Here is a 19179-nt window from a genome sequence, read left to right on the forward strand (position 1 = left end):
GGGGCAGATTTCCAATTTGAATATGGAAGTAAAGATCCCATTTTTAGAAAAATTGATTTTATTTGGTTGGAAAGTAGCCCTCATGTAAAATAAAGAACACCTGTACAGACCTGGTTTGGGGGAGAAGTGCCAAGGAACTGGAGAGGCAGGGCTGTGACCCCAGGGATGGGAGGATGGGGTGGGAGAGTTTCTTCTTTGGCAAGGGAGAGGGTGGCACAAAGCCCAGGCAGACAGGTCAGCTCGGGGTGAGACCATGACTAGCAGTACTACTTCCCACCCTGAACAGAATCCAGGGATGCTCTGTCCTGGACACGTCAGAAGCTGGGGTTGAGGTGGCCCTCGGATCAAAGGTCAGGAGCTAGAGTGCTAGCCAGGGTCAGAGGTCAGAAGGTCAGAGGTTACTCTCTGAGGTCAGGGGGCAGAGATGGGAGTGCTCTTCAGGGTCAGAGGGCAGTGAGTGGGGGGACTGTTCTCTGGAGTCAGAGGTCAAGATGTGGGAGCTGCCTTCAGCCTGTGCCACTCCCCAGGCCCCCAGGCCCTCTGAGTACAGCTCCTGGTTCTGCTCCTTCCACTGGCGGAACTTCTCTCCTGTCAGCTCAGGGTCACCCAGCACTTCTTCTAGGACCTGCAGCTCCTGCAGCTTTGCCTGTGTGGAGAGGAGGGGCTAAGGGACCATGATCACCCAGGGAAGTGGGCAGAGCCCGAGGCCAGACTTCACTCTGGAGTCCGGTGCCTAGAAGCCAGCACCTGGCCAGCGTGGCACGAGGAGCCTAGGTGAGACTCAAATCCCCACTCGGAACGCAGAGCCTGGCCCAGTCCACAGCTGAGCCCACTGTCAGCTGCTAAGCCCAGAGTCCGGAGCTGAGTCTGGAGTCTGGTGCCCAGGGTGGAGGTGAGAGCCGCAAACCAAAGCCTGAAGCCCAGAGCCTAGTCCCTTGCTGTGCCCAGAGCCCCCGGCTGACCTTGAGTGTGCTCTGTAGCGCCCGCACACGGTGCACTCGCTCATTCAGCTGAGGGTCTCGGTTGCGCCGCATGAAAGAGCTCCGCCACTGTTCCTGGGTCAGGGGCTGTGGCTGGCCTAGGAGGGACACGCCACCCTGCCTCAGCCCCCGTACCATTCCTTCCAGTGCCTCTTCACTGCTGTCTGCGGGAGGGAGGAGCAGGATGAGGATGTGCCCACCCCAGCCCCCAGCCCAGCTCCCAACTCCAGCCCAGCACCTGTCAGAGAGCCAAAGGAGGTCCGTGGGCTGCGCTGTGTGGGGGTGGCTGCAGGTGATGTGTCTCCATGGAGGGGACTCCCAGCTTGAGCAGGGCTGGGCTGCAGGCAGGGTGGGAAGCACAGAGGGTCTCTGTCTGAGCTCCACGCCCTGCTGTTTACCCCCACCTCCTACCCCCGGCAGCCCCCTACTCACCGAGGCTGAGCAGGACCCAGCCTCATCATCCGGGTCTTCTGCTTCGGTCTCACTGTAGCAGTCTGGGGTGAGGAGGAGCAGTTGGGGAACCCACAGGGTTTTGGGAGGCCAGGGAGTGGCCTAGGGCATTTGAGTTCCCAGCCCCCATCCCAGGAAAGGCAGAGGCTCAGGTGAGGTTTCCTCCCACTCAACCCTGTGAGACACCTACCTTCCTCTCGGGGCGGGGGGGCCCGGCCTGGAGACTGGTACTTGGAGATGCAGGTGATGAGACGACGCACCCACCTATGGAGAGCAAGCAGGTCCCACAGGGTTTCCATTCACCGGGGCCCTCTTGTATGCTGGGGGCTTTTTACCCACATCATCTTCTAATGATCCTCAGAGCAACTCTGAGAGGGATGAACTCCTAGTCACCCATTTTACAGATGATGAAACTGAGGCTTAGAGAAGTGAGTACTGGCTGCATGCGGTGGCTCGCGTCTGTCACCCCAGCACTTTGGGAAGCTGAAGCAGGAGGATTGCTTGAGGCCAAGTGCTTGAGACCAGCTAGGGCAAACCCATCTCCCCACAAAACTTTTTAATTAAAAAAAAGAGAGAGATGCCGGGTGCAGTGGCTCACACCTGTAATCCCAGCACTTTGGGAGGCCGAGGCGGGTGGATCACAAGGTCAGGAGTTCAAGACCAGCCTGGCCAACATAGTGAAACCCCCTCTCTACTAAAAATACAAAAATTAGCCGGGTATGATGGTAGGCACCTGTAGTCTCAGCTACCTAGGAAGCTGAGGCAGGAGAATCACTTGAACCCAGGAGGCGGAGGTTGTAGTGAGCCAAGATGGCGCCACTGCACTCCAGCCTGGGCGACATAGTGAGACTCTGTCTCAAAAAAAAAAAAAAGAGAGAGAAAGAGAAGTGAGTATCTTGACCAACCACTCTGAGAGAGCTGGGATTGCGTCTCCAGGCTCCTGAGCGCAGGCTCCCAAGCTCACAGAGTTTGGGAATCATAGGAGGGGAGGGGCTGAGGGAGGTGGCACTCACATGCTCAGATCTGTCAGGGTATCAGCAGCGAAGATGAAGGGTTTGTACACGTCATGGGTGAGCTGAAACACACTGCCAGGGAGTGGAGGAGCATCACTCAGCCTGGGCGTGCCCACCCACAGCCCAGAGAGGCTAGATTCTGGGCGCCCCAGCCACTTGCCACACCTCCCACTGCTACCCCGTCACCCTTCCTCTCCCTTTCTGTCTCCATCCCCCAGCCCATCACACCCCAAGACTTAACTATTTCTTCTTCTGATCATGTCCACTTTCCAGACTATAGTTGGAGACATTGATGAGGCCCTCAGCCTTCTCATCCTGGGGGGATCACAGCATGAGGGTCAGGTTGGAACCCCAATACCCTCAAGGCCCAGTCAGCTCCTAGTTACCCCTCGGGCTCCTGAAGGTTGTGGAGAGGAGAAGGCATCTCCTGGGCTCTCTAACAAGTCTCTCTGTTTCTGGAACTCAGGGCTGGAATCTGGGGTCAGGGTAGGAGATGTGGCCAAAGGATGCCTCTAAACCAGGAAAGGGGAGACAAAGATATCAGAGAAACAGCCAAAGAAAAGAGGAGCCTGAAGGCCGGGCATGGTGGCTCATGCCTGCAATCCCAGCACTTTGGGAGGCTAAGGTGGGCAGATCACGAGGTCAGGAGTTCGAGATCAGCCTGGCCAACATGGTGAAACCCCATCTTTACTAAAAATACAAAAAATTAGCCAGGCATGGTGGCAGGTGCCTGTAATCCCAGCTACTCGGGAGGCTGAGGTAGGAGAATTGCTTGAACCCGGGAGGAAGAGGTTGCCATGAGCCGTGATTGTGCCACTGCGCTCCAGCCTGGGCAACAGAACGAGACTCCATCTCAAACAAAACAAAACAAACAAACAAAAAACTTAGCTAGGCATGGTGGCATGTGCCTGTAGTCCCAGCTACTCAGGAGGCTGAAGCAGGAGGATCGCTTGAACCTGGGAGGCTGAGGCTGTAGTGAGCTGAGATCATGCCACTGCCCTCCAGCCTGGGTGACAAAGCAAGACTCTGTCTCAAAAACAAAAACCAAAAAACCAAATGAGAAGAGCCTGCTCATGCATTTGTTCCTTCAGGAGACACAAACCAAACTGCTTCGTACCGCTGAGCTTTCTGAATGCTGCTTTCTCTTCCTGGTTTTCTTTTCCCTTCCCATGCAACTAACTGCCAGGTATTGCGTTGTCAGGGGGCATCTGGACTCCTCAGGATGGACTGGACACCTCTGCTGTGCTCCCACATATCCCCTGGGCTTTCCCTTTATCTTAGCACACGGTCCCTACATTGTCCTTGAGTGTGTATTCATCCCTCTCCCCTACTAGCCTCTAAGTTCTGGAGAAGCAAAGACCATCCAACTCTTCTCTGTGTCCACAGTGCCCAGCCTAGAGCTGGGTTCACAGTAGGCACCTGAATACTGAATGAATAAACGAGTAAATGAATGGCCCATCATTGGGATGGACAGACTATCAGAAGGATAAGGAGAAGTGGGCAGAATAGAAGTGATTTTTCAGCCAGATGTGGTGGCTCACGCCTATGATCCCAGCACTCTGGGGGGCTGAAGCAGGCAGAACACTTGAGCCCAGGAGTTTGAGACAAGCCTGGGCAACATAGCAAGACCCCATCTTGCTATGTTGCCCAGATTTTTCGGGGCCGGGCGCCGTGGCTCACGCCTGTAATCCCAGCACTTTGGGAGGCCGAGGCAGGCGGATCATGAGGTCAGATCGAGACCATCCTGGCTAACACGGTGAAACCCTGTCTCTACTAAAAATACAAAAAATATGCCGGGCGTTGTGGCGGGCGCCTGTAGTCCCAGCTACTCGGGAGACTGAGGCAGGAGAATGGCGTGAACCCGGGAGGCGGAGCTTGCAGTGAGCCGAGATGATGCCACTGCACTCCAGGCTGGGCAACAGAGCGAGACTTTGTCTCAAAAAAAAAAAAAAAAAAGATTTTTCTCTATACCTCCTGTGATACCTTTTCCGAACTGCTTTTATACATATATTAACTCATTTCTCTCTGAATAAAGTCCCCATTTTACAGATGGGAACATCAAAGCCTTGGATCAGGAATAAAAGTGGATGATAGAATACAGATGAGAATCGAGGCCTGGAAGTGACTCACTTGCCTACCCGTTTATGTGTATGGGGTCTTACCTGGGGCTGGCGGTACCAGTAGAGCGTGTGTCCCTTGAGCACAAACCAGCAGCGGCGCCAGCGCGGGCCCATGAAGCCGCCCGGTGCCTTTCGCAACAGGAGCCAGCCGTCACAGTCTGGCCGGCCCAGCTCACGGCATGACACCCGCCGGCGGCTCAGCCGGGTCGCCAGGCCTGTAGCAGCACAGCACAAGCTGGGCAGTGAGGGGCTGGCAAGGTGCCCCCGCTAAACCTGCTCCCTGCCTTCCACGAGCATCCCCAAGTGAGATCTCTGAACCCACACTCTGCTCAGAATGCTACATGTGTCATCTCTGAGGTAGGATGACCCTTCTTATTTTAGAGATGAGCAAACCGAAGACTAGAGGCTAACCTGTTTGCTCAAAGTCACAGAGCTGGTGAGAGGCCCAGACTGGGAGCACAGCTCTGTCTGACCCCAGAAACAGAGCTGTTTCCAGGAGAGGCTGTGTGGGAAGGATGGGGGTGGCCTTGCCCAGCATGTAAAGATTTTTAACAGCTCCTCAAACAGGGGGACCCCCACCTAGTCCAGCGCACCTCATACCTTTTGATTTCTTCCGACCAACAGGACTCTGAAAGGACAGCAGAAGGGTGAGAGAAGGATCTAGGTCCAGACTCACCCACCTCCTTGCTAAGCCCCTGAGCTTACCTTGTCAGAGGATTCAGGGAGCCCTGGAGTCCCTGCTACCCCTGCTGGGAGTATGGCTGGGGGTTCCGAGGGGATGGGCGGGGGCTCAGGGCCAAGGGAGGCAGAGTCTGTCAGGGAGGGAGGAGAGAGACGAAAAGTCTATGAGCCTAGTCCCAGGCTTGGGGTCAGAACTGGGTGCCCAGATGCCGTGTTCGGGGCATCCATGGAGCTTTGAGACTACCTGTCCAGGCAGGGCCGGGTCCGGGACTGGGGTTTGAAGACAGGTCAAAGGCAAAGACGTCTTCAGATGGGGCCCTGGGGAGGGCAAGGGGGATGGGATGAGCCCACGGTCTCCCCACCAAGACACACCTGGACAGAGCCTGTTACCTGGGAGACAGTGGGGCCAGAGACAGTGATGGGCTCCTCTGGTGCGGGGAGTCCAGGACCTGAGGGGGCGTCTGGGGAACAACCAGGAACAAAGCGATGGAGACAGGGGTCTGAAAGCAGGTTGGGGGGCAACAGGGGTAGGGGAGCAGCAGGAGCAGGTACCTGTGGGGGGGTCTGAAGGCAGCTAGGGGGGCGTGGCAGAGGAAGGTACCTGTGGGGGGGTCTGAAGGCAGGTGTGGGGGTGGTGGGGGCAGGTACCTGTCGGGGGGGGTCTGAAGGCAGGTCGGGGGGCAGCAGAGAAAGGTACCTGTGGGGGAGTCTCTGGTATCGGGATCTTCTTCAGCACTAAGCTGAGTCCGGCTGGCTCCTGCAGCAGCTCCCTCACCATGTTCTTACGGGGCCATCCCACCTGGGGGACAGAAACACTGGCTGGCATCAACCCGGGCAGGAGGCTCTGAAGCAACCGCCAACTCTCACCCTCGTGCCGGGAGCTCTCTCTCAGCCTCCCACTTCTGCCTGCCCCTCATGCAGCCTCCTGGGAGCTTCCATGGGCCCCGTCACCTGGGCTCGGCAGAGGATGCTCTCACCAGACTTAGCTGGCTCATCTCCTGGAAGGCAGCTCCCACAACCCTGGTCAGAACCCTTGGGTGCCTCCCCACCCACCAGACTTGGGTTCCACTCGGTGACCCCTTCACCTCCTACCACGTCCCTCTCCTCACGCACCACCACCTGCCCGTTGATCTGGACAACCTCGTCTCCAGGCTGGATCTGCAGTCGGGAGTCAGTGGGAACCTGGCGTGGGGAATGGGGCCTGAGGTTGGCCTGGCTTGTAGGTGAGAGGCCTCGGGGGTGGGCGGCTGAGAATGGTGTGGGGCTCTCACCTGGGTGTCCACTTGGGACACAAAGTGCTGGCAATTGCTGGTGGTGTGAATTTCTAGGCCCTGCAGAGGCAGAGGCTGTAGTCACCGGGGGCTGGGGGGCAACAGGGCCAATAGGCAGGACCCCCGCCAGACCAGGCCTCTACGGTGGGTGGAACTGTGGCAAGAGCTGACCCCAAGCTGCTCCTGCCCAGACTTGCTGTGTGACTTTGGACTTGCTACGCCTGTGGGCCTCTGCCTTCTCCTCTGCTAAGAGCCAGAGGGAAGCTGGAGACCCTGATTTCTGAGGTACCAGCTTCTCAGCAATGTTCCTAAAGGGACAAGCAGGGACAGGGCAGGGATAGGGCTCTGGTCTTCCCCACTGGTCAAAGATTAAACCAAGAAAGGTCACATCCTTTCCCTTTCTCCTAACTGCCCGCAAGCCCCTGCCTGTCTCCATCCCAAGGCTGGAACACACTACCTGAGGCCACACCCGTGTGGCCCCTCAGGACTGGGGAGGTGCAGAGCAATGGGAGATCCTGGCCAAGCCTCTGGGCCTCCATTTTAGTATCTCTACAAAGAAGGCTTTCCAGCCACGGCAGCACAGGGCTCTGCGGCATCCTGGACCCTATTTCAGGGCCCAGACAAGGCTGCCAAGGGGTCAGAAGTGAGAGGTGGGAGGGCAGGGCTCACCAATGGACTGTCCAGCTGCACCTGCTCGAGCACAGCCCTCTGCTCCAGCAGCTCCTTGGGGCAGCAGACCAGGATGTTGTGGCAGATCCCAGCCACGTGGCTGCACTGGGGGAGGGGAGCGGGCTGTGTAGCCTGAGCCTGATCGCCCCTACCCCCACTCCCTTCCCACCCCACAGACTCACGATCCTCAGGACTGTGTCCTCCTTCTCAGCTGCTGGACCATCCTGGAAGCAGAATGAGAGCAGGGGCCTCCCCTGAGCAAGGGCCATGGGGGACTGCCTTCTCTTGGGGGCAGGGTGGGATTCCCTACAGTCCCTCCCTGCCTTCACTACACTGGCCCCCTGCCCAGAACCACAGGGCCTCAGCGTTTTAACCAGAGGGCTCGTTTCCCTGATACGAGGCCCCCAGAAGTCACCACATATGCCGTCCCCTCCTTCCCTGTCCTGAGTGTCAAAATTCCCCTGCCAGCTAGGGGACCCCAGGCCCCATCGTCCCATACCCAGTGGCAGGGCCTCCTCTCCTCCTTTCTCGCCCGTCTCAATCCTCATACCCGATCCTGGGCTGATTCACAGGTTATAAAAAGCTCTAGCCCAGCTTGGTCTCTAGGGCATGGGCCAAGCCTGGCCCTTGGTTCTCCTACCTCATGCAAGACCTGGCTCAGCTCCTCTAACAAGTCCCGGACCTCCTGGCATGCCGAGAAGTCATTTAAGTGGGAGAAGAGGTACCTGGCAGGGGAAGAATGGCACAGTGGTTAAGGGACTATGCTTAACCACTCAGAGCCAATTACTCACCTCAGAGACTTGGGGATAATACCTGCCCTGATGGGTTTTGGTTTAGAGTAAAGGAGATGATTGAGACATCTAAAGAGATTAGCACAGGACTTATTTGTCATGTGCCTACCACATGCCAAGCCCTGTTCTAGGCGCTGGGGAAACAGACATTAAAGACATCATACATCAATATCAATTTAACTTTGGCTGTAATGAGTATCACGAAACATTGGATAATGAGTTCATAATAAGTTATTATTTATTACTTATTAATAGTATAGCTTTGAGAGTGTACAACAGGGAAAGCTTCTCCGAGGAGATGACATTTGAGGTGGGGTCTGTAGGACAAGCAGCAGCCAGTGCACAGGGTTGGGGAGGCTCTCCATTCAGTGGTTGTTGATGAGACTGATTATTACAAGCTGGAGGGTGGGGTGGGAGCTCAGGCATCCCTGTGCCCCTGCACAGGTGGATTAATCCCTTTGCCCTGCTCCGCCATATCTTTTTTTTTTTTTTCTTTTGAGAGGGAGTCTCACTCTGTTGCCCAGGCTGGAGTACAGTGGCATGATCTCGGCTCACTGGAACCTCCACCTCCCAGGTTCCGGTGATTCTCCTGCCTCAGCCTCCCCAGTAGCTGGGATTACAGGTGCGCACCACCACAGCTGGCTAATTTTGTATATTTTTGGTAAAGATAGGGTTTCACCATGTTGGCCAGGCTAGTCTCGAACTCCTGACCTCAAGTGATCTGCCCGCTTCGGCCTCCCAAAGTGCTGGGATTACAGACGTGAGCCACCACGCCTGGTTCACCATATCTGAACAAGAGCCAAGCTCTGTTTTTCTCTCCCACGCCCTGAAGGAGGCCAAGGATGACAAGAGTCCCTCACTCGTCTCCTCAACCCGGGTACCTGCTGAGCCAGAAGAGGAGGGCGTCAGCTTCACGCACCAGCTCCGCAGCCGCACAGAGGACATCAATAGGGGTCTTGGCACAGTCCCCCAGGCGGCCTTGGACTATGCTCTGGAAGTCATGGGTTGCCCCCAGCAGTCCCTCTGTCAGGCTTTGCAGGTTCTCTGTCTGTAGCCTGGAGCTCTGTGCCAGAAAGAGGGCAAGTCACCTTTCTGGCAGCAGCCAGCCCCCCATCACACCCCCCAGGTTGGTGGAAGCTGCAGCCAGTGTGACCAGCATTCACTCACCAGGGCCTGGAGCTGTTCCACCCCACCCAGGATGAGCTCCTGGTGTCCCAGAGACCGCACAGCTAGAGCCTCGAGGCTTCGGGGGCAAAGCTGGAGCAGGTTCTTGCCAGGCAGCTGCCAGTCCTCAAAGGGATAGTCCTGCAGGGAGTCGTCAAGACCTGGAGGGAGAGCAAGGGTCAGCTCGGGGAAGCAGAGGTGTCAGGACATTTTGGCCTGGTTCTTCACGCCTGCAAAGCTCTTTTCCCTCTAGTCTAACCCTAATGACAACTCTGACACCCAGGCTGTTCTCCCCATTTCACAGATGAGGCCACTGAGTTGAGGAGCAGGAAAGTATAGGACATGGGCTCTCAAAAGTGGCCCCCAGACCAGCAGCAGCAGACTCACCGGAGAACTTGTTAGAAATGCAAATGATCAGGCCTCACCCCACACCTGCTGAATCAGAAACTCTGAGGTTGGGGCCCAGCAGTTTTTTTTTTTTTTTTTTTTTTTGAGACAGGGTCTTGAGACACAGTCACGGCTCACTACAACCTTGACCTCCTAGGCTCAATCCATCCTCCCACCTCAGCCTCCCAAGTAGCTGGGACTACAGGCACACACCACCACACCCAGCTGATTGTTGTATTTTTTGCAGAGATGGGGTTTCACTATGTTGCCCGGGCTAGTCTTGAACTCCTGGGCTCAAGCAATTTGCCTCAGTCTCTCAAAGTGCTAGAATTACAGGTGTGAGCCACGACGCCCAGCCAGCAGTTTGTAGTTTAATGAATCCTGCAGGTGATTGTGATGCTCCCTTAAGTTTGAGAACTAATGATACAGGGGATAAGAACAAGAGGCTATGGAGTCACTGAGACACTGTGAACACCTGAGCAAGTAATAGCTCTGCTCTGTGCCTCAGTTTTCTCACCTGTAACGTGGGAATAATAAAAGTACCTACCTTCTAATCACGTGTGTATTGAATGACATGGCATATGTCAAGGCCTTGGCCATTGTCTGGTTCGTGGGAGACAGTCAATAATAGCCATCATATTATTATTGCCAGACTTTACCATGACCTACAGGCCCTGTATGATTAGGCTACCACTTCCCTTCCAGCATCATATCCTGAAGAGCCCCCCAAACTCAACACTTCAGATGCACAGAGCTAATTCCTAGCAGCTCCTGGAACACCCTTTTACCTCAGCGTCTGCAAGTGCTATTCCTCCTGCTGGCGTTGCGCTTCTAGCTCCTTCACTTCCTTTTTCATCTAACTTCCTCCAGGAAGCCTTCCGTAACTTCCCAGGCTGAGTGGGATGCAGGGCTCTCCTCTTGTTCCCACTGCCCCTGAGCCTCCAGAAACCCCTGCACTTGACCATCCATCGGTCTTTCCCATCTTATCACAGGCTCTTCAAAGGTCAGGCCTTAGATAACCATTTGTCTCTAACCCCCGGCCTGTGCCTGGACAAGGTAGGCACTCAAAAATAAGAAAAGTGTCTACTGAGGGCTTACTATGTGCTATGCGAATCTATAAGAGCTTTACACATAGTAACACATTTGATTCTCACTGCATTTCTAGGAGGTAAAGACTATCATTATCCTGTTTACAGATGGGAAACTGACACAGAGGTTAAGTAGCTTGCTCACTCTTCGAAGGAATTCTTCCCCTCCTGAGCCAGGCTCCTTCAATGGGGGTTGTGTGTGTGTGTTCCCTGTGTCACATTCAGAGCACTGGACTGGGAGTTCATGAACCTCTCACTCCCTGGCTATGGGCCCCTGAGCCACCTCCTTCCTGCACGGTGACTGTATTGGGCTGGTGCCCTCCCAATAGACCCACGCATTGAGCTACAAATGAACCATGTCAGATTGTCTCACTTTGTCCACTTCATAAGGTCAGAGTTGCCTTTCCCATTTGATGGACAGAAAAACTGAGACCTATGGTCACAGAGCTGGCAAGCGGTGGGGGTGGGCCTGGAATCCAGCCTGGGAGTCTGAACCCAGCCCTGAATTCCTGCCCTCACCAGGGCTGGTCCTCCTGAGCCTGTCTCTAGTGCGCTCCAGCTCCCCACTCTGGGAGGGGTGTCCCGACTGCCTGCTCCTGGCCGCACTGCGTGTCGGGAGGCCCTTCCTTCTCTGAGTCTGCCTGTGGGGTGTGTTGCTTCCCATCTGTCTGGGCTCGCTGAGACTGGACAGCACCTTGCCCCTTGGATAGGAGCCCCAGAGTGGGGCTGTGTCAACCTCTTGAGTCTGGCCTAGGGCTTCTGCTTCTCTCACTAGGAGCTCAGGGTGTGGAGTGGGGAAAAAGACACCAGAGACTGAGCAAATCACTTCCTGGCTCTGTGTGTCAGTTTCTGACTCTAAGAAATGGATTTAACAACAGCCCACTGACCCTGGGGCCAGAGAAGATGGAGATACAGCGGGCGTGGGCCTGCCAGGCCTCCCTCCTGTTTTCATGACACCGCCTCCCCATTACCACCCTAGAGGCCTCTTGGGCTGCTGCCACGATGAGGGGACCCCTTCTGGGTCCTTGGGCCCCCCGGGGTCATCTCACCTGTCTCTCCGCCCAGCACAGTACCTGGAACATGGTAGGTGCTCTGTAAATACTTGTTGACTGACTGACCGACTGACAGAGCCCACAGGTTGTTTTTTTTTTCTTTTGAGATGAATCTCGCTCTGTCGCCCAGGCTGGAGTGCAGCCATACAATCTCGGCTCACTGTAACCTCTGCCTCCTGGGTTCACGCGATTCTCCTGCCTCAGCCTCCCAAGTAGCTGGGATTATAGGCACCTGCCACCACCCCCAGATAATTTTTGTATTTTTAGTAGAAATGGGGTTTCACCATGTTAACCAGGCTGGTCTCAAACTCCTGACCTCAGGTGACCCACTCACCTTGGCCTCCCAAAGTGCTGGGATTACAGGTGTGAGCCACCGCACCCAGTCCGCAGGTTCTTTTTCCTTTTCCTCTCCTCCCCCTTCCCGGTGGGACACCACACCTAGTCCCCTTTAAGCCCAACTCTACCCCGGCCCCACCCACCTCTCAGCCAAGTTGCCACCTTTCCGGGGGTCCAGGTCTCTACCGGTTCCATGGCCCAGCGCTGCCTGCTTGAATCAGCTCCTGTTTTGCCCCGCTGTCGCCGGAATTTCCGCTCCCAGAGCCCAGGCCTGAGGAGGGGCCGGGCTGGGTCCTGGGCGGAGCCTACTGCATACCTGGGCTCACACAGACAGCGAGGTGAGGCGCTGCGACAGCCATTGGCCCACGCCCATCCGCCTCCTGCCTGGCCCTTCAGGCATCCTAGGGCTCTGGCATCTCGCGCCTGCTGGGGGCAGTGCCACTGGCCTCATATCGAGGGGTGGGACCCTGACCCTTGTGCTCCTCAAGAAAAAGCCACAAGAGGAGCGCTAAGCTCAGTAGCAAAGCACAGAGGCTTAGGGGGCCGGGTCCCTGGATGCCTAGGCCAGCTCTTGTTAGCTGTGTGACCTGGGGCTGATCCTAACTTCTGCGCCTCAGTTTCTGGGTCTGTAAAAGAGATATAATAGACCGTACTTCAAAGGGCAGCTGTGCACAGTATCTGAATGGCTTGAAAACATTTAGAACTGGGGTGTTTAGCCTCCCTTGGATTTTGCAGTATGGACTCTGGCATCTGGTGAGGCCTGTGAACGCTTTCTTAGAATAGCTGCTTATAAAGGCATAAAACAGGCCGGGCATGGTGGCTCTCGCCTGTAATCCCAGCACTTTGGGAGGCTGAGGTGGGCGGATCACTTGAGGTCAGGAGTTCAAGACCAGCCTGGCCAACATGGTGAAACACCGTCTCTACTAAATATACAAAAAATGAACTGGGGCCGGGCGCGGTGGCTCACGCTTGTAATCCCAGCACTTTGGGAGGCCGAGGCGGGCGGATCACGAGGTCAGGAGATCAAGACCACGGTGAAACCCCGTATCTACTAAAAATACAAAAAAAAAATTAGCCGGGCGTGGTGGCGGGCGCCTGTGGTCCCAGCTACTCGGAGAGGCTGAGGCAGGAGAATGGCGTGAACCCAGGAGGCGGAGCTTGCAGTGAGCCGAGATCGTGCCACTCTACTCCAGCCTGGGCGACAGAGCGAGACTCCGTCTCAAAAAAAAAAAAAAAAAAAAAATGAACTGGGTGTAGTGGGTGCCTGTAATCCCAGCTACTCAGGAGGCTGAGGCAGGAGAATCTCTTGAACCCAGGCGGTGGAGGTTCCAGTGAGCCAAGATTGTGCCACTGCACTCCAGCCTGGGCAACAGGGCAAAACTCTGTATTATAAATAAATAAATGCACAAAACAAAATGCTTAGGATTACAATGAGAACAATTATCAAAACTATATTTAAAAACAAATTTGGTCGGGCATGGTGGCTCACGCCTGTAATCCCAGCACTTTGGAAGGCCAAGGCAGGTAGATCACGAGGTCAAGAGATGGAAACCAGCCTGCCCAACATGGTGAAACCCCGTCTCTCCTAAAAATACAAAAATTAGCTGGGTGTGGTGGTGCACGCCTGTAGTCACAGCTACTCAGGAGGCTGAGGCAGGAGAATCGCTTGAACCTGGGAGGCGGAGGTTGCAGTGAGCTGAGATCGCACCTCTGCACTCCAGCCTGGCGACAGAGCAAGACTCCGTCTCAAAAAAAACCCCACAAAAAACAAAAAACAAATTTGGAGCTGGGGAGGGCTGGCACACGACTGTAGTCCCAGCTACTCGAGAGGTTGAGAGGTTGAGCGGGGGAGTATCACTCAAGCCCAGGAGTCAAAGCCACCCTGGGCAACATAGCAGGACCCCATCTCAAAAAAATAAAACCAGAAATTTATGATATTATGTGTTTACTAACATTAACAAGACTGGCCAAAAGTTAAATTTTCCTTTTTTAATGACCTCAGTGTATTGTCGACCAGCTTGAATAACATTAAACTGTGGGGTGGTCTTTGACTCCCCTCCTCTTACATATTGATCAGCAAACAACTAAAGACAGGGAATGCAGAAGAGTGGAGAAGCCCTACTCAGAACAGGCAGATTCACCCTTTGGTCACTGAACCACTGCTGGGCCTGGAGATGCCCAGTTAATGGCGGCTACATCACAGGAGCATCTGAAACAGAAGGTGCTCACGAACAATTTAGCAGTGGTTTAACAACCACTGTGATTTTGAAATCATTTGAGCATAAATATTTTGAGATACTTGCAATAACTACAATTTCATATGAAAATATCTGTGATTTCTATTGGTGACTAAGCCAAAGATACTGCTACTACTTCAATCCATATAGAAGGAAATGATAAATTTTGGTTAGAGGTTAGCAAAAATAAAAATATAATTTTTTCCCATCCAAGTTTATGGATCCCCTGAATTCTGAACCCCAGAGTAAGAGCTTTCGTCTTAGAAAAATATCTGACACATAGTAAATGTTCATTTTCATCATCATCATCTCAGGTCAGGGGACTCCCAGGACTTTAGAATCAGATAAAATCAGCCGGGCGCGGTGGCTCATGCCTGTAATCCCAGCACTTCGGGAGACCTATGCGGGCGGATCACCTGAGGTCAGGAGTTCGAGACCAGCCTGACCAACATGGAGAAACCCCATCTCTACTAAAAATACAAAATTAGCCGGGTGTGGTGGCACATGCCTGTAATCCCAGGTACTCAGGAGGCTGAGGCAGAAGAATCGCTTGAACCCATGAGGTAGAGGTAGAGGTGAGCCAAGATCGCGTCATTGCACTCCAGCCTGGGCAACAAAAGTGAAACTCCATCTCAGAAAAAAAAGGCCAGGTGCGGTGGCTCACGCCTGTAATCCCAGCACTTTGGGAAGCCGAGGCAGGTGGATCATCTGAGGTCAGGAGTTCGAGACCAGTCTGGCCAACATGGCGAAACCTTGTCTCTACTAAAAATCCAAAAAATTAGCCAGACCTGGTGGCGGGCACCTGTAATCCCAGCAACTCAGAAGGCTGAGACAGGAGAATTGCTTGAACCCGGAGACAGAGGTTGCAGTGAGCCGAGATTGCGCCATTGCACTCCAACCTGGGCAACAAGAGCAAAACTCTGTCTTAAAAAAAAAAAAAGAATCAGATAAAATCCGTTCCACACTCAACTGCTATGTGACTCAGCCCAACTTCTACAGCTCTCTGAATCTGTTTCTTCATCTCCAGAAGGGGATTCCTAGGCCTTAGCACTGTGATGACATTAAGTACTTTGAAATCTGTATCATGGCGTAGATATTATTGCTTTAATTCTGTGGGAAGGAGCTACCTGTCGTCACCTACTTCAGAATTTCTGCAGCACCCCCAGTCATCAAAGCCTGTCACGACCTTACCTGTAACCCAGAGACCCAAAGTCTGAATTTCCCCCGTGGTTGGCCCATGTAGTGTATGTGTGTTGTCATCATTTAATAACGTCACATACAAATTGACATTTCCAGCTTCTCTGAACTTGGCCAGCTCTGGTGATGCCATCCCACCTTCACACTTAGTATTAACGGCCTCTTTCATTTTGTGAGCCAGTTGGCTTCAAATTTGCAAAATGCCCGTCTCCAGCTTTGTCTTTTGCCTCAGGTCTGTGTCCCTTGAACACTCCATGCTGCATCCTCCTTTAACATTTTTGCCTCTTCATGCAGCAGCCTCCCTGTGGCACTCTGGGGAAGTCCAGTAAATTCTAATAGAGCCTTTATCAGTGTTCGGTAGACAGATCTTGATTTCATCAAATATCTTTCCTGAGCTGCCGCCAGAGGTGAGAACCAGCCCCTTTCCTCCCTGAACCACGGTGCCTTTACTCTATGCTCCCAGCACCTGCGAGGGCTAGGCAGTTAGGAACACAATAAGTGGCAGCTTCTATTTATTTTTGTTTATTTTTTTGAGACGGAGCTTTGCTCTTGTTGCCCAGGCTGGAGTGCAATGGCACGATCTTGGCTCACTGCAACCTCCGCCTCCCAGGTTCAAGCTATTCTCCTGCCTCTGCCTCCCAAGTAGCTGGGATTACAGGCATGCGCCACCATGCTCGGCTAATTCTGTATTTTTAGTAGAGATGGGGTTTCACCATGTTGGCCAGGCTGGTCTCAAACTCCTGACCTCAAGTGATCTCCTTGCCTCGGCCTCTCAAAGTGCTGGGATTACAGGCATAAACCACCATGCCCAGCTGGCAACTTCTATTTTAAAGGGTTTTGGTTTCTTTTTTGAGAGAGTCTTGCTCTGCTGCCCAGGCTGGAGTGCAGTGGCACAGTCTTGGCTCACTGCAACCTCTCCCTTCCAGGTTCAAGTGATTCTCATGCCTCAATCTCCCAAGTAGCTGGGGTTACGGGTGTGTGCCACCACACCCAGCAAATTTTTTTATTTTTAGTAGAGACAGGGTTTTGCCATGTTGGCCAGGCTGGTCTCGAACTCCTGACCTCAAGTGATTCACCTACCTCGGCCTCCCAAAGTGCTGGGATTACAGGCATGAGCCACCATGCCCAGCCTATTTTGAAAAGCTTTATGAATATAAAGTTCTACATATTTGCTGTACACATTTCAAAGGTAATAGTTTAAGTGAAAGGAGGATGTGCCCTTTTCCCAGCGTGTCTCTATTATGTTCCCCAGTGGGGGCCACTACTAAATTTGGGATATTCTTCTATTTTCTATATCTGCAGGTAGTCTACATACTATTCTGCAAATTGTATTTTCTTTTTTTTTTTTTTTGGAGACAGGGTCTGGCTCTGTCACCCAGGCTGGAGTGCAATGGTGCAACCTCAGCTCATTGCAGCCTCCACCTCCTGGGCTCAAGTGATCCTCCCACCTCAGCCTCCTGAGTAGCTGGGACTACAGGCATGCACCACCATGCCTGGTTAAATTTTTTTTTTTTTAGTAGAGATGAGGTTTCACTATGTTGCCCAGGCTGGTCTTGAACTCCTGGGCTCAAGCCATCTGCCTGCCTCAGCCTCCCAAAGTGCTGCCCAGCCATACTTTTTCATTTAAGAGATAATCGATAGCAAATGAAATAATACAAGTGCTTAGAACAATGACTACTATTTTTTTTTTTTTTTTTTTTTTTTGAGACGGAGTCTCGCTCTGTCGCCCAGGCTGGAGTGCAGTGGCACGATCTTGGCTCACTGCAAGCTCCGCCTCCTGGGTTCACGCCATTCTCCTGCCTCAGCCTCCCGAGTAGCTGGGACTACAGGCGCCCACCACCACGCCTGGCTAATTTTTTGTATTTTTAGTAGAGACGGGGTTTCACTATGTTAGCCAAGATGGTCTCGATCTCCTGACCTCGTGATCCGCCTGCCTCAGCCTCCCAAAGTGCTGGGATTACAGGCGTGAGCCACCGCGCCCGGCCCAATGACTACTATTTTTAACGTGTCATGGGCAGCTTCCTTAATTGGTATATGCAGATATGCTTTTATTATTGTTTCAAGCTGAGGGCAGGGAAGTCCCTGCAGAAACTTTGTCTTGAAAAAATGGGTTAAATTGGCCAGGCACAGTGGCTCACACCTGTAATCCCAACACTTTGGGAGGCCGAGGTGGGGGGGGGGGGATCATGAGGTCATGAGTTCAAGACCAGCCTGACCAATATGGTGAATCCCCGTCTCTACTACAAATACAAAAATTAGCCGGGCGCGGTGGCAGGTGCCTGTAATTTCAGCTACTCGGGAGGCTGAGGCAGGAGAATCGCTTGAACCTGGGCGGCAGAGGTTGCAGTGAGCCGAGATCATGCCACTGCACTCAAGCCTGGGTGACAGAGTGAGACTCTGTCTTAAAAAAAAAAAAAAAATGGGTTAAATGTGCCCTCCCTTGAGGTAGGGGTGGTTGATTTCACAGAAATCAAATGGAAAAGGCATACTGTTGTGGGAGCTAATAACACATCCTTCCTTCGATAATGCTGATTGGTGGCATCCAATCATCTGAGGTAGGGATGGGGCCTGGACCAGGGCTGAGGGAGGCCCGCCCAGTACCTGGTCCAGGCCTGGGACTCCTGAGCACTGCCAGCCAAGGCCTCTCCTGCCTACCCGGACCCGCCTCCTCGGAGAGTGGGGGAGGTGCCGCTCAAGCCTGATGCTGATCTCTTTTGACAGCTGCTCCTAAGGCTGGCAGGATGGTAGGCAGTGGGGGAAGGGACCAGATTTAAAGGTCCAGTTGCTCCGCCCCCTGCCAGACCTGGGCAGGCAGGCGCGCGTGAGCATCCTCTGAGGGCTTGGGTCTTGCGTATATAGAAGGTCAGAGACCCCTCTACCCTAGTTTCCACTTCTTGGTGTCATGAAGACCACTGGTCTTCATGTCTGCTCCCACCCTACAGGCCGCCAGGGAGACCAGTGCTGCCCACCATGCGATTTCGACGCCTGACCCCTGGTTACTTCCGGGTACTACAGGTAAGTACCCCTGATCAATGGTTTCTGGCATGACTGACCCCTTCCTCCCCCTACCATAGCTGTGTTGACACCCCCAACAGCCAGGCTGTCACGTTCCCTGCCGCCTGAGCAGGCAGGCCCAGATGGGCAGTGAGGCGAAAGGGATTGGGGTGGAATCTCCCTAGGGCAGGACCAGCGTCCATGTCTCCTTCCCCTAGCTACACCTACTCAGCCCCTTCCCACTCCCCACCTTCCTGGCAGTCTCAACTGACCCCTGAGGCACACCCTCTGTGCACCTCCAGATGCAGGTAGCTGGTGAGCTGAAGGCAGAGCCCCGGAGTCTGCTGGCGGGAGTTGTGGCTACAGTGCTAGCTGTCCTCGGGCTGGGTGGCTCCTGCTATGCTGTCTGGAAGATGGTGGGGCAACGGCGGGTGCCACGGGCCCCATAATGAAGACAGACTCTCACCTGGGTGCTGGGGGTAGGTAACTTGGGAAGGGGCTGCAATCTCAGCCTTCTTTTCTAGGGATCAGTCTCTATCGGAAGCAGGACAGAGTAATCTGATCCCACTCCCGCCACTCCACACTGCATCAGGCCTCCATCTGGGTGCTCCAGTTCAGATGCTAGGACCTCAGAGGGAAGGCAGGGATAGACCAAGTGGGGAGTGGACACCCCAGGCCTGGTGCACAGAAAGTAGCAGACAAGCCCTTCTAGGGCAGGAGTTTGAGACAGCGGCCTGGCAGTTAGAGCT

The 19179-nt window shown here is 54.0% G+C and overlaps 2 protein-coding genes across 3 annotated transcripts; one reads left to right on the forward strand and one right to left on the reverse strand.

Moving 5' to 3' along the window:
• Positions 1 to 45: 45 nt before the first annotated feature.
• CNKSR1 (connector enhancer of kinase suppressor of Ras 1) lies at positions 46 to 19102 on the reverse strand. 2 transcript variants are annotated; one of them, XM_055261792.2, is made up of 22 exons: positions 18897 to 19102; positions 12146 to 12628; positions 9143 to 9300; positions 8857 to 9038; positions 7825 to 7909; positions 7367 to 7408; positions 7185 to 7289; positions 6516 to 6575; positions 6337 to 6426; positions 5942 to 6043; positions 5635 to 5705; positions 5489 to 5562; positions 5269 to 5375; positions 5164 to 5191; positions 4606 to 4778; positions 2685 to 2758; positions 2444 to 2515; positions 1621 to 1694; positions 1413 to 1474; positions 1219 to 1318; positions 963 to 1144; positions 46 to 646 (listed from the first exon to the last, which is right to left on the reverse strand). In XM_055261792.2, exons 2-22 carry the CDS (start codon positions 12195 to 12197, stop codon positions 392 to 394), a joined length of 2148 nt encoding a protein of 715 aa, XP_055117767.1. In that variant the 5' UTR covers positions 12198 to 12628; positions 18897 to 19102; the 3' UTR covers positions 46 to 391. The 2 variants fall into 2 exon arrangements, with proteins under 2 accessions (XP_055117767.1, XP_055117768.1); XM_055261793.2 differs by lacking the exon at positions 18897 to 19102 and having other exon boundaries at positions 6358 to 6426; positions 12146 to 12944.
• On the forward strand, positions 18379 to 18909 carry ZNF593OS (ZNF593 opposite strand). Its single transcript, XM_055261795.1, has 2 exons — positions 18379 to 18451; positions 18733 to 18909. The coding sequence occupies exons 1-2, from the start codon at positions 18407 to 18409 to the stop codon at positions 18877 to 18879; spliced, it is 192 nt and encodes a 63-aa protein (XP_055117770.1). The 5' UTR covers positions 18379 to 18406; the 3' UTR covers positions 18880 to 18909.
• Positions 19103 to 19179: the final 77 nt, after the last annotated feature.

The sequence above is a fragment of the Symphalangus syndactylus genome, chromosome 22 (assembly GCF_028878055.3).
Source record: "Symphalangus syndactylus isolate Jambi chromosome 22, NHGRI_mSymSyn1-v2.1_pri, whole genome shotgun sequence".
Lineage (NCBI taxonomy): Eukaryota > Metazoa > Chordata > Mammalia > Primates > Hylobatidae > Symphalangus > Symphalangus syndactylus.

Excerpts from the sequence above, each read along its gene's own strand:
- ZNF593OS (XM_055261795.1), top strand. The coding sequence starts at position 18,407 with ATGCGATTTCGACGCCTGACCCCTGGTTACTTCCGGGTACTACAG. Across the intron at positions 18,452-18,732 it reads GTTACTTCCGGGTACTACAG|ATGCAGGTAGCTGGTGAGCT; the intron begins GTAAGTACCCCT and ends GTGCACCTCCAG.
- CNKSR1 (XM_055261792.2), bottom strand. The coding sequence starts at position 12,197 with ATGGAACCGGTAGAGACCTGGACCCCCGGAAAGGTGGCAACTTGGCTG. Across the intron at positions 5,706-5,941 it reads TACCAGAGACTCCCCCACAG|ACGCCCCCTCAGGTCCTGGA; the intron begins GTACCTTTCTCT and ends GTTGTTCCCCAG. Across the intron at positions 1,145-1,218 it reads CTCCTTTGGCTCTCTGACAG|ACAGCAGTGAAGAGGCACTG; the intron begins GTGCTGGGCTGG and ends TCCCTCCCGCAG.